Genomic DNA, 14,533 nt, shown 5'->3' with positions numbered 1-14,533 from the left:
CCTTCTACCACCACCGCGGTGCGCTGAATTTACCGTTTGTTGGATTCAGGTTGGATTTGGACGAAAATGACTGTTATACTTCTGTCGAGGAACAATATCCACAAAGAAGTATGCCAAATGCCAAATGCACATCTGGAAAATGAGGTGTTAATGATTGAGCACTACTATTCATTCATTCGTGTATGAGTGGATTTTGGTTTTGAGAGTTGTCAGCTGATCTGAGGTCCACCAAAGTCTGCGGTGCTGAATGCAGCATAAAGGGGTGGGATCCAAAGAGAGGTTTTACAGTTCGTATCCATAAAGGTGGATGTTACACGCCAAGTTACATACGTTACACCCTGAAGCGAGACTCTGAAGCGACTTTACACCTCAGAATTTTTTGGAACAATATAAGTCTCAAAGGTTAGTGTTACCGCAGATAAATGTTTCAATGATTTTAACATTGACGTTCCCTCTTGAAAAGATTTACGCTAGTTAAAGGGTGTGTCTGAGAAAATAAAGGTTGCTTCACGAACAGTTTTCCGGGTAGTGGCCATTGCCAAGGAGAGTTCTAGCAAGTATTAGTCTAAGTATAAACATAAAAGTAAATGCAATGTATAACTTATCGCCTATAACTTCTCAAGATTTAGCAGATTGTCCACCAAGACCGTGCTAACGTGGCAGTGGGTTAACTTATAATGAAACAATGTAATTTGGAGTCACTTTAGTGAAGTTCATCGATCATGTTGTATCCAGTAGGCAACACCAACTCATTGTGTTACCCAACTTTAACTTACCCACACACTTGGGACAAAGGTCCCAGAAGCATATATTTACTTTAAAGCAAAAGTTTTTTAGTTTTTTTATATATCCGTTCAACATAAATGGACACAACTTTGCATATTCGTTATGTTGGGCCTATCGTTTGAATTGAAATAACGAGACTTGGGTTAAAATACATTTGATTACGGGGTCAAATCGTGATTGTTGGTAAGATGATCTCAGCATCTGCCAAGTGGAGTGGACTAATGAGAAGTCCCCAAACGATTGGAGTGAATAGTGAGAAGGTCTTTTTGTTTTAATGACACACACAGAGAACAGTTGAACGCGATCACGGAAAACGCTTTTAGAATATTGCATGCACTATTAATGAGAGACTAATGATGAATAAGTATAGGAAGTTGGCTTAGGTTACCTGCCAAAGAAAGCCCTACTGAACTATAAGTGACCATGATTTATGCTTGATACATCAACCCCTAACTTTGTAACTAGTTTATGTAACTTTATGAATAATGTATTCAAAAGTGATTTTCCTATTTTTCTAGCTCTTTCCATTTCTTACGTTTGGACTCTTATATCTTCATTACCATGGCGGCAGTAAGTCCTTCTGAGCACAGACACGAAACTTTTTAATGTATGCATAATGCGTTTGAAATAAGGAGCCATTATCAATATAATACTATTTCAATATTACATAATCATAAGTTACTTATGATTCCTTAAAACTGATGTCACAGCACATAGAAACAGAGGCGGCTTCTTATTACTGTGCTTTTGTATTTCCAAACTTTATTCACAGATACTTTAACCATGATTACTAGAGTATTGCATCAAAGCATGACTGCAGTGTATGTCTAAATGTGTTGTTTGCCATTATGATGTGTCACTCCAGATTGGCAATCGGGGCACTGTCACGGAGGCTTCTGGTTTCAACCCAGATGAGGATGTCCAACGTCTGAGAGGAGCCATGAAGGGGGCCGGTAAGTGACCCCTCTCCAGATTAAAATAAAGTTGGCCTGCAGAATGGAAGCATTGTCTTTTAAGTTTGATTATATTCCATGCCCTTAGTGTCCTGATTCTATCCTTAAAGATTCCACTTGTGTAGAGCAGTAGGAAAGAGCTGTCCTGCACAAGAGACGGCACTGCAATTGTGGAAATAAAAAATCTAGGCTGCAGTGGTTTCCATTGTATGACCTCATTCATTCCTCTTCAGTTGACCCCGTCAACGTTTCTGTTTTCAACAGTGTTGAGAAGAGAAGGCTTATGGTATAGTCATGTCTTATTGCCTCGCATTTTCGTTGTTGATTTGTCTTTCTCCTCAGTCTGGTGTTGGCTGTGTCTATTGTGGTAGCTTACAGGGCAACACTGTGTAGTAAAGTCCTCAAAAGTGTTTTCAATTTGGTGAATCTTGGCACCATGCATGGAATGCTGATGAAGTTAGGAATTTGTAATCACCTTCGCCTGACTTTAGTTTTAGATCACTTCTTGTGAACAGTGCCTGCCTCTCTCACATTCATGCAGGTTTATTTCACGCAGAATCCAGAGTGGTGATGAACCACTGTATTGTATAGAACATAATTGAAAAGCAATCTTGTCACATGTCCTCAAAGCAAAAACATGGTGTTGTAAATGACCTTTTTAACAGCAGGATAAAAAGTGAGGGAATGTGTGTGATATTCTTTTCCAGGCACTGATGAGGCAGCTGTCATTGACATCCTGTCTCATCGTACGATTGCTCAGAGGCAACGCATCAAGGAAGCATACAAGCAGAGCGTCGGCAAGGTGTGAAGAGCATTTGACACAATCATAGTTAATGTCTATTGGCACGTTTACAGGTTTTTTTTCTCCAAAAAACAGATGTACGCATACTGTACAACAGAGATGGTTACTGTCTCTAATGACTTCTTTACTTCTGCCTGTATTTGCGTATATGGGTGGGGCAGGTTGAGCAGATGGTAACGGTGGCTAACTATTAACCTTAACACACAGATGCATATCGGCTGTATGTTGACAGGACACAGAGAGGCCAGTTTATCGCCGCGTTAAACCCCTAATCCTGCTCAATATATTAACTAAAAGGGAAGTTTGGTTTCTGTTTACTATACTGGGCACTGAGATAGTGAGCTTGCCCTATCTGTCTGTTGTATGACCGCATACGCCAGAGGGAAGAGCAAAGATTGCAAGTGGAATCCTTGTGGACAGAAACGGTGAGTCATGCCAGGAGAAGCTTGGACGCAGTCATTGGCTAGCTGTCAAGGAACAGCCTGTCTTTCATAAACGCCAACGTCCAATGTTTCCGCAACCACACCCTGGAGACCATAGCCTTGTTTCTGATCACCGTGAACCACTTTTGCTAGGCCGTATGTTATCTTAAATGCAACGTGGCTCTTTTTCGAAATGGTTTCGAATCGTCTTGTGGAAATGAACTTCAATGCTTTCTGAGGAGGCACAATGAGATTGTTTTCCTTTCTCCGTCCCACCTCCTTATGTCTTTCGTTCTTACATTTACATTTAGTCATTTAGCAGACGCTCTTATCCAGAGCGACTTACAGTGAGTACAGGGACATTCCCCCCCCCGAGGCAAGTAGGGTGAAGTGCCTTGCCCAAGGACACAACGTAATGTGCGCCGCCCGGGAATCGAACTGGCGACCTTCAGATGACTAGCTCGACGCTCTACCCGCTCAGCCACCTTGCTCCCCCTTCTTCATAGGACCTGAATGACGACTTGCGCTCGGAGTTGACGGGCAACTTTGAGAAGGTGGTCCTGGGCCTCCTGATGCTGGCTCCCGTGTATGATGCGTATGAGCTGAAAAACGCCATCAAGGTTAAACACTGTTACCCTCCATTCCACACAGTGGCTGTTACTGGATTTTTACATGCATTTACTGCTGTAGCATCCGTACACTAAATCGTGCTGTTTACCTCCTCCCTGAATACCAGGGTGCTGGAACTGAGGAGGCTGGTCTCATTGACATCCTTGCCTCAAGGACAAATGCTGAAATGAGAGCCATCACCGCCTTCTATAAAAAAGGTAGCTCTTACTGTCTCTTTAAGCAATCTCCAGCTAAAACAAATCACATGCTGATTGTTTAGGCACATTTCTGACTTCAGCACAATATGGATTATATCTGATCTGACAATATTAGGCCTATTGATGGACATTGAGACAGAATATGAACACAATAATTCATGGTAGGTAGGGCTTTAATTTATAAAAAAAAAAGATTCATATTTGGTTTTCTGCTTTTAATTATTGATAGTGTTTTTTTGCAAAGAAAGTTTCTAGTTTTCTTTGTACTCTTAACATGTTGTTTGAGTTAGTTGCAATTGTATTGCTATTATTGATTTCCTGTCTTTTGGACGGCAGAATACGAAAGGAGTTTGGAAGATGATATCTGTGGTGATACATCAGGAATGTTCCAGAGAGTTCTAGTCTCACTTCTCACGGTAAATCACACCCTTTTTATAACCCCCCCCGCCCCCCAGCTTGACCCATGGTGTAAACTGTAATCTACTGCAAATACACACGTAGATGACCTTTCCTCATTCAATCAGAGGGAATCCAACGTTACCGTTTAATCAGCAGACCAGTCAGGCCTACTTACATTTACATTAAATTTACATTAAGACTTCCAAGATAGAGCTTTACAAAGTGCATAGGTCACTGATAATAACAACAAGATAGCCCCAAAGCATTGCGGGTAGCCAAAACAAGAAGCACACATTGTGAACAACCAAAAAGTCATTGCCAAAGGGAAAAACCATAAGAGCATGTAGTTACGCAAGTTACAATTAAACAACAAGTGTACCTGTAGAAAAGCGAGCAACAGTGAAATAAAAAATAAAAATAAGATGAACTAAAATAGAATACAACTGTTTCAATCAGCTACCACTAACCAACAAGAGCAACGTTACTTCCTCTGATATATCATTTACTCTCTCATCCCAGTCCTGTAAAGCCATGTATTTGTGCTAACCTGAGTGTATGTCTGTGTTGTGATTGACAGGCAGGGCGAGATGAAGGCAACGGCGTGAATGAAGCACAGGCTGTTCAGGATGCTAAGGTAACGGAAACCATACACCGATCAAGGAGTCATGTGCTGGGGGGTAATCCGAATCCGAATCCGAATTGGTGTTTATTTGCCATGAAAGTTTGCACAGACAAGGAATTTACTTTGGCAGGAGAGCCTACCTAGGCAGCCATTTTCGGGCGCCAACTAGAAAGGTTACGGCATAACATGACATGACATGAGGAGAGAGAGTGTGCTGATGTTGCTGATGTCGCAATCGTTGGTTTTGTGAAATGCGGGTACTGCTGTGTGCAGGACATCTACGAGGCCGGGGAAGCACGCTGGGGCACAGACGAGGTGAAGTTCCTCACTGTGCTCTGTGTGAGGAACCAAAACCACTTACTTCGAGGTACTTCTCTACTTTGACATATCAATTCTTTCCTTACTTCATAAACACAGCAATCACAGTGTTGTTCCTCCTTTTTTTTGTGGCTCAAAAATATTGGCCCCCCTGTGGTCATTTGACGAATAACACTTTACCCCTCGCAATGGAGTTTTAGTGTTGATGACCTTAACTTTTGTAGTGTCATCCTAACCCAAAAAACTGTACATATCTGCACCCCCTTCCTCATACCATCTTTTTCTCCCTCTCTCAGTGTTTGGGGAGTATGAAAAGATCTCTGGAAGGACTATTGAGGACAGCATCAAAAGGGAGATGTCTGGTCATCTAGAGGATGTCTTCCTGGCAATAGGTCTGACTGATCTAACGTCAACCCCTGTGATACATTTTTTAGTATTTTGTATAGTCTATATTTCATGCACATGCTGATGGTTATGGCTGTGTCTGCATGATGTATGTGAAAGTTAAGTTTGGTGAAATGTCGATGTGAAATGTGTTTGTTTGATGATTACAGTGAAATGCGTGAGGAACAAGCCAGCCTTCTTCGCTGAGCGGCTATACAAATCCATGAAGGTGATTTACCTTTTCAAATCGTGATGCATGTTTGGATTATATGTAAGAAAACATGGAATGGTGTTGGTTAGAAGTGGGTAGAAGTCTGTGGTAAATCATGTAACTGTCGTCTTAACCAGACCACCTCCCTTTGTCTCAGGGTCTGGGTACAACAGACAGCGTCCTGATCAGAATCATGGTGGCTCGGGCTGAGATAGACATGCTGGATATCAAGGCTGAGTTCCTGAAGCTGTATGGCAAGACCCTCTACTCCTTCATCAAGGTAGGAAACGGGTTACTAGATATGAACTAGTACTAAAAGTTGATGGGGAAATATGTTCCCTTTTTTCCTGTGGTCTCCAAGTCAAACTGATGATTCCTCTCATGTTTAGGGGGACACATCGGGTGATTATCGCAAAATCCTGCTGGAACTGTGCGGCGGAGAGCAATAGAACAGCGATGACGTCATTGGTTGATGACTTCAACCATGTGACAAGATAATAGGTTTTGGTGGGCAGTTTCCCTTGCCTTCAAGCACCTGTGCTCCAACTCTCTACAATTCTAAACCCCATGCTTTTTTTTTTTTACAAATGAACCATGATGGCCTTTTCACAGTTTCTAGTGCTAATTAAACCAGAAACGAATTACATTTTACACCTGTCTGAGTTCCCTTTATTGATCCCATACGAATGCATGAATAGGAGGTGTCAAGTTAGAGACCGAGCTGTCTCCAAGGCCTGGTGATGTAGACCTTACTGACCTCTGACGCCCACAGACAGAGACGTTTTCATCACCGACCTGTCAATGAAGTCCATTTGTTTAATTAGTTCGTTTTTGCTCATTTGTCGAGTCAGCTCACAGTCTTTTGATCCAATTACCTTAACAGCATGTTAGTTAGATTTGGAAGGCAGTAAAGCACGTTGTAATCCATTCAGGCAGGCCCGATAGCTCATAAACAGTCATTTTGACAAAGGAGCAGGCCTATTACAGGACACGGCACAGCAATAGAAGTACTGAAACGTATGTATTACCCTCTAGTGCCTCAAGGTGGGGCCACCATCATTCATTCATTTGGGGATCTGACAGTGATGTCACCGCTGTGTTGAATATGAGCAACAACAGGCGAAACAATAAATCTCATTGCTTGCTATAAAAATGTTTTCTTAATTACAATTCCTCTGGGAAGCAACAGCCAGCAGTGAACATATACTCTCAAACGTCTAGGAGCAACCAGCCTCAATAACTTGAGAAAGTTGGCTTCTAATATACTAATGTATTGTGTGGTTTTATTTGTAACCCATTTTTTACTCTAGTCAGTGGCATCACAAAGCATTCACCACGGGCAAGCGTTCCACTGTGGACACCATTTGAAATACAGGTATGGTTTATACTGTAGGATCAGACCATGTCTCATGGTGTCTCTGCCACGAGCTATTGAATTGGTCAGAAAGGTTAAACTGATACATAGTCCATAATATAACATCTCAATACAATTTAGCCTAATATGTACTGACATTGTGCGTGACACATTGTGTGTGAGTTTTAGGAACTGGGTTCAAGTAGTCAACCAGTCTAAACCAACAGCCATGCAAATGAGAGTCTACGCTGTTGCTATTGGAGCTGTGAGAGTGAAAACATTGTGGTGAATGCTTATTAAAGGCATGAAAAACATCCTGTTTCAATCCAAATATAGAGAAGACGCTGCATGAAGCCTTAAAGCAGTAGTGCTTTTGAGATCCATACAGTATGTGGTCCGCAATGGCAAAACAGCAAAGGTCTAAGGTCAAATCGATAGATTCCCAATGCTTATAAATTGGTTATGAGGGTCCAGAAAACCAATGTTTTTGTGCATCATTGATCATCATTGATGAACACGTAATTCAGGGAGTGTATATAACAAAAGTAATGAGTCAATAAGATTTGAGAACCTCAGACCATAGATAATGTGAGTCATAGCATTACCTTTGTTGGCGATAGCATGTTTTGCACCAGATTGCATGCCTGCAACTCTCCACACCACATCACCAAAAGAAGGGAGGCATACAGAGGAAACCACATCCATACCAGCACTGCTGAGGTCAAACAGCAAGTGACATGACAATGTCAATGCACGGGTGACAACTTGTTGACAGCTTTACTAAAATGCTCACCCTTGCGATGATGATCTAAACAATTCATTGGAACATTTCAGGTCGGAATGTTTTTGTACATATTTCATATCCACTCAAAGGATTATTTCAGGTCAGTACAAATACAGCTAACAGACTCGATCTGTCAATGGATTGTTGTAACCAGAGTTTAAGAGTTTTAATTTGACAGCTACAGTATGGATTAGTTATATCCACTAAATGTAATGATGCAAATGTTGCCTTTTACTTCCTGTCAAACAAATACATCAAGTTCTGACTCATGAGATGTGTTTATTTATATTCTTTATAAGAACATTTATTTATAAGACATTTTTGTTGGGTGCCGCTATAAAGTTTTTGCAAAAACATATTCCCTTTGTGCAATACAACTTTAATAACAATTTGTTTGAGTGGATAGCTGGAGCATGGACAGGGGACATTTTGCAACACATCCTATTGCCCTTTATTGCTGTGAGCACAGACGGTTCGAGTTGCTGACACTTAGTTTCCCTTTCCTGTGCTTCAGGGACTTCTGTGAGTCTGACTGAAGACAGTATGAGCAGCAACATCCCTGCCGGACCCATGGTGACACTGCTCATTGTGCCAATTATTTTTATCACCGTGTCTGGAAACCTGCTGGTTATAATCACCATTACCCGCACCCTGCACCTCCAGACCACCACCAACGTTTTTATTACATCGCTGGCTTGTGCTGACCTCCTGGTGGGCTGCGTGGTGCAGCCTCTGGGGTCGTCCCTGGTGGTGACCGGTAACTGGCTCCTCAGTGCCACGGCCTGCGAGCTCTGGATCTCCATCGACGTGCTGTGCGTGACGGCCAGCACGGGCACTCTGTGCGCCATCGCCGTGGACCGCTACGTGGCCGTCACCCGGCCCCTCAGACACCAGGTGCTGCTGGGGAAGCGGCGGGCGAGGACGATGGTGTGCGCGGTGTGGGGCGTGGCCGCGCTCCTCTCCTTTGTTCCCGTCATGAGCCAATCGTGGCGAGCTCACGACGTCGAGGACGCCCTGCAGTGTTACCGGGAGCCCGCTTGCTGTGATTTCATAACCAACGCGACCTATGCCATTATCTCCTCCGCGGTGTCCTTCTATGTCCCCCTACTGGTTATGGTTTTCGTCTACGGCCGAGTGTTCCTCATCGCCACTCAACAAGTTGGAATGATAAACAGGAACAGGCTGCGCTTCCACAGTGATAGCGACGTGGAATTTTCAGCTGGGGATGGTGTCGGGGCCAGCATGGGGGGCGGTGCCGGTCACCTCAACCCAACGACAGGAAGTCGAAGGCCTACGAGACCCACAATCCTCAAGGAACACAAAGCTCTCAAGACGTTGGGGATCATCATTGGAACGTTCACTTTGTGTTGGCTCCCTTTCTTTGTGTCCAACGTCATCAAAGTGTTCGAGCCCGGCGTCCCGTGCCGGGAGCTCTTCCTGTTCTTCAACTGGCTGGGATACGTAAACTCGGGCCTAAACCCCATCATCTACTGCCGCAGTCGTGAGTTCCGCGCTGCCTTCCGGTCCCTTTTGGGTTGCCCCTGGCTGTCAAGGGTCGGTCTCCACCGCCTGTTGAAGAGCCTGCAGAAGGCCCCCAGCCAGACCGGCCCCACTCCCACCTTGGCGGAGGGTCCGTGTCTGGAGTTGCCTTCAGGGGAAATGGATCCCGTTGGTCCAGAGGCAGTCAGAATCACACCTGTATAATTGTTTTTATATTGGCGTCAGTACAACTTTGCTTTAGGCTGTGACCATGTCTTTTTTTGCCACTGTTAGTGGTGGGAAGTTGATGACTGATTTTTCACTTCCTTTGATCGATACCAGTGTGAGAGGTTGGTGCAGGATGCAGCATGAACACTGAGAAAGCGGAAGAGATCAACTTCCCACGCTTCAGTTTTGGTTGGTTTGTTTTTGGCATGTAACTAGCGTGTGGGTGTATCGATGGGGAAGTTATGCTAGTCTAGTTTAATTAATAAAAGGCATCAATGGTTCCACTTATTGTTACTTCTCTTTTTTGGGGGTAAGTGTTTAGATTGTTTTCATTTGTTTTTCCTCGGTTGAGCATTAGTATGAGTTATGTGTATAAGCAATGTGTATTCGTGTCTTCTCAAATTTATATCTGAAAGTAATAGTGTGTACAAGTTCACAAACTCAGGGCACAAGTTCAAAGATTACTGATAGCTGTAAGTTGGCTAGGAAATACTGGATGGCAAATTTTGCATATGAAAATCAGAACGCGTCAGGGGGAAAGCATGTCAAACTTGTTTGTGTCATCTTGACCTAAGGATGCAAGGAAGTGACAGGTGTTGATAGCTACATGGACTGTTTCGGAGTCGGATGTTTGATCTGTCTTGACAGCACAGACCTGCTCTGGCTAGACAGCCGAAACAGATTATACCTGGAAATGTGGAAGGACTAAGCATCTGTTGTTATTCCCTGCAGACTTGTCTAGCTGGTCTGATGTCTTGGAAACAAATATTATTTAAAAAAAAAAAGTGTATTCTCAGGGAAAATTGCATATTAAGTGGCACATCTCAAAGGCAAATGTTTTTTAACCTGATTTTAACCATTCAGGGTTGATAATGCATATCATGAAGTATCCAAAGGTTTGTTTTTCATAATTGTCTTTCAGAAATGTCTTTCCCTCTGTCTTTTATATCAACTTTGGCAATTTAAAAGCTCATCATCTGGTTGTTGCACAAATATTTTTAGGTTGACTACTTCCCAAGTACCAAAGCAATATGAGAAACATTTTTCTCATTTTCATTGTCTTAATGTGACAATGTATCATAAGCATTCAAATAGATGATTCTGGCAGCGTGATTGCAAGCCCATTTAAATGTGCGAGGATGCTTTTGGAATTTAAATCCATCCTATCTTTTCACTGTATGGTTGGATAGTGCTTTTTATAAATGTTTTACATAGACACCATGGAGATGTAGAGATTTTTCAATTCCCCAAAACCCAGCTTATCTTTTTTAAATAAGACATTAAAGAAAGAAAGGCGAAGATGGAACAGATTCCTGGCCGAGAATAAAACTGCATAGAGGAGCAACAGGAGTACATCATGTACTTTATGTGTTCACCCACAGATCTTCCGAGTCAGTTTACGTCTGTGTACGATATAAACTCTTCAGTTTATATCAAACCTTATATTCAAACCTCAGCTGGACTGTTTACAGTCACGTCAAGTTTGATTTTAGGCAGGTTGTTAGACGTTCCATGTTGTGACTTTCATGTGAAACACATGACACACGTGTGCATGTAAACAGAACTGGCCCACAGTGTGTCTACTGGAGAGCACTAACCAGTACTATGAGTCATCATAGCAGTGGTAGCTAGGCAACACGTGGAGACCAAAACACATTTTAAGTAAAAGGATGAACTACGGATGGATCTTCCATCAACCTGGGCCCGGGGTACATGGATCACCGTCCTGTATTCATTCATTCAAATCACATCATAGTTCTGTGTCTCACTGCGCAGGGCCAGTGATACAGATGGCCTCCCAGGGCCTCCATTTCCTCCCCAAACCAGTTCAAGTTTGCCAGCCAATGTCCTAGTGACTGTGAGGACTATTAATGAAAGATGAAGACTACAAGGACCTGGGGGCACGACCGACACCGCACAAATTGAGAAGCTTCTGGCAGCCTGATTGTATGATTGGCTACATCAGAAACCAATCCATGGTGTTCCATTACACAGAATGATTTTGTCAGAAATATTAATCTATCAAGCATTGCACAGTCAGTCAGTGAGTTTATTGCTTGCGGTCGGCCCACAAGGAGACAAAAACATCACATGCCATTGTGCTACAAAGTTTGTCTGCTAGCATGTTGTGCTAGCTAGCTATTTAAGCAGCCCCACTTTTTACAGTCATTGGTTAAGACAAATGCATGCAAATGTTCCATGGCTCTTCTTCATTGGCTCCTTGTGTAGACCTGATGCACGAGTGTACGTGTTTGAGTGTGTGCATGTGTGTGCCTTTTGACCCCTGTGAGCTTGACCACATGATTCACCCAACACAGATAAGGCCAGACATCTTTTATGGCCTCTCCCTACACACAAGGAATGCTGAACACAGAATCATTCTTATACAGGATAAATGTGTTACATCTTCAATTTTTACAACAGATCTACATATAACTTTTTCTTTTGAGATTCCGAAAAGGTTTGTTGGTTCCTCTCTTGAGTTCAGATCATACCTGGAAATGTGAAAGGATTAAGCATCTGATGTTATTCTCTGAAGATGTGTCCAGCTGGCCTAATGTCCTGGGAACAAATGTTATTTCAGAAAAAAGGTTGTGTGCAAATATGTTGCTTCATTGAGTTCACAGTGTCTGGAAACCGAATGTTCACATATAAGACAAGAAGAAGAATCACACACGTGCAAAAAATACATCCATATGTTGTAAGGAAGGTCGTTCTGATGCAGGGGCACTGGGGGGTTGTGTTCTGGAACACTAGAAGTGCACGGGGTAATGGGTGGGTTGGAGTAAAAGTCTGATTACTAACAATAGCAATCCGAACTCCCATTGTGTCCATCAGCATGAAGTTGAGCAGATGCATTCTCCTCCCTCCACTTTGCTAACAGCTGGCAGCGTGGCACGAGAATTCATGAACATTCGTCATGTCTTACACCCACGAGGGAGCTGATTAGGAACCGATCAAGCCACAGGACTAATCAAAGTCCTGAGCAAGTCAGTCTCATGTGAGATAGCAGCAGAGCACTGGCCATCAAAATCTCATAGGGACCAGATCCAATTGGTCCAAAATGAGGAAGCACAAGTGGGATTGGATGTAATTTCATTAAATTTCATAATTCAACCATAGTTGAGGTGAGGGTCACTTAGCCCCTAAGGTGGTTAAATTCAGTGCTGGAAAAAAACAGATCCAACAGATCCAGAATTAGGAATAATGGAAAGTTGTGTCTCCAAAGTTTTTCCCTGTATAGTTTTGTAAACCGCTAAAGAAAAGTTAAGTCTGTCTCTTCAGGAATGGTGTGACTATTCAGTTTGGTTCTGGGTTTATAAGTATTAATCAATCTGCAGATTGGCGAGAGAATCTAAACATCCTTGACATGAATTATGCAATACAGACTGTGGGGCATGAAAGTCAGGAAAGGAAAGGGAAAAGCAAAAGACATCCCTTCTATCTTTCACAAAAGTACATCAAAAAGCTTTTATGTTTTTCAAGTTAAGTGGTACTGTTGCGTGAAGTCATTTCTGGCTCTTGTCGACTACTATCCTTAGAAAATAAAAAGACCAGACAAAAGATTCAGATAACCATTCAACAATTCCATGGTGGCAATATGTACCATACAGTATCATTATCTTAAACATTTAGAGAGTTGGAAACTGGGAATTGAGCAAAAATACTTATTTTGTTTGGTACTTGCCAATCGCATGCTGTTCAAGATCACTTTGCTTTAAATGGTTTAATTGGACGCTAACTACATGCAGTTACTTCTTCCATAGTCTACACCGTTTTAAATACTGACATGTTGTTAGACTTTGTGACAAATAAAGCATCCGTCTTCTATCATGTCTTCTATCTAAAACATCCTTATGGTTGTATCATGTTGTTGTGGACAATGATGCACCTTTTCTCTAATCCCTTGCCAGTATAATGATAATTCATTCATTGGTCTATGTTTATCAGATGTTTCGTTTTATTATGCCACTATATCCATTGTGCATCCATATTACTACTTGTTATTAATCCTTATTACTACAACTGTTGAAATATGTTACCTGTAAATTCAATATATGTGCACCTTTCATTAATGAAATGAATGATGAAAAAGAATCATATTTTAGTGGAATTAGCAGGGGTGCTAGCATTCTTATTTGCAGAATAAACTGCATGAATCATTTGAAACGGAGTGTGGAGACAGGTAAAATAAACTATTACGACTGCAGTGTCACAAGGGGATGCACTACATGAGGAAATAGCAACCCCTGGTGCGACAACAAACATGGCACCACTTGCTGGAATTGACTGGTCATATGTGGAAGAGCGTTGTTCTCCTGCCAGACAGAACAGGGGTCGCTTTTTTGTGAGAAACCAGGAGAGGGTAACCAACATCATCAAGCAAACAACACCCGTAATGTGAACGCAAGCTTCTCTCAGTCTTGTGTCAGACACTAACATGCAGCATAGACAAATTAAACAGAAATTCGAATTATTGGACCCTCTTTTGGATTATCGTTGAGGCATGTAGAAAACCCTCTTTTGCGCGTATCGTATAAGTGTGTTTGTACGAGAAAGGGAGAGTGTAACAACATAGATTCAAGATTCAAGATTTTATTATTTGTCACATACATGATTATACATAGTACAACATGCAGTGAAATGTGTTTGTGTAACTGCAACCACTTAATTGAATAAAAAGGATACTAAGAGAGACATACCATTCTCAGACATAAGACACAAATGGATATTAAAATATAAATAAATACATTACAGTAATAAAATAGAATAAATAGCACACAGCAGTATGTCAACGCTTCAACATAGGCAACTGAGGTGTTGGCAAAATATGTTCAATAAATACCTGTTCTTGACACCAGGCCACAAAGGCAATCGAGTTGTGACAGGCAGTGCGAGGGCTCCCACATGAGAGAAGAGAGGGAAACGTGTGAATCCTGACGGATTATATAAAACAGAGCGAT

The 14,533-nt window shown here is 42.1% G+C and overlaps 2 protein-coding genes across 2 annotated transcripts; both read left to right on the top strand.

Annotated features, from left to right (window-relative positions):
• The first annotated feature begins 253 nt into the window (after window positions 1-253).
• anxa4 (annexin A4) lies at window positions 254-6,375 on the top strand. The gene is made up of 13 exons (XM_084694169.1): window positions 254-402; window positions 1,305-1,356; window positions 1,652-1,739; window positions 2,447-2,541; window positions 3,470-3,583; window positions 3,700-3,790; window positions 4,127-4,206; window positions 4,767-4,823; window positions 5,085-5,178; window positions 5,426-5,521; window positions 5,684-5,742; window positions 5,882-6,004; window positions 6,114-6,375. Exons 2-13 carry the CDS (start codon window positions 1,348-1,350, stop codon window positions 6,171-6,173), a joined length of 966 nt encoding a protein of 321 aa, XP_084550295.1. The 5' UTR covers window positions 254-402; window positions 1,305-1,347; the 3' UTR covers window positions 6,174-6,375.
• A 643-nt stretch (window positions 6,376-7,018) lies between these two features.
• adrb3b (adrenoceptor beta 3b) lies at window positions 7,019-9,853 on the top strand. Its single transcript, XM_084693792.1, has 2 exons — window positions 7,019-7,099; window positions 8,377-9,853. The coding sequence occupies exon 2, from the start codon at window positions 8,406-8,408 to the stop codon at window positions 9,564-9,566; it is 1,161 nt and encodes a 386-aa protein (XP_084549918.1). The 5' UTR covers window positions 7,019-7,099; window positions 8,377-8,405; the 3' UTR covers window positions 9,567-9,853.
• The last annotated feature ends 4,680 nt before the right edge of the window (window positions 9,854-14,533 follow it).

Source organism: Hypomesus nipponensis, chromosome 27 (genome assembly GCF_054491055.1).
Source record: "Hypomesus nipponensis isolate SF chromosome 27, ASM5449105v1, whole genome shotgun sequence".
Lineage (NCBI taxonomy): Eukaryota > Metazoa > Chordata > Actinopteri > Osmeriformes > Osmeridae > Hypomesus > Hypomesus nipponensis.
This window is presented reverse-complemented; position numbering and strand designations above follow the sequence as displayed.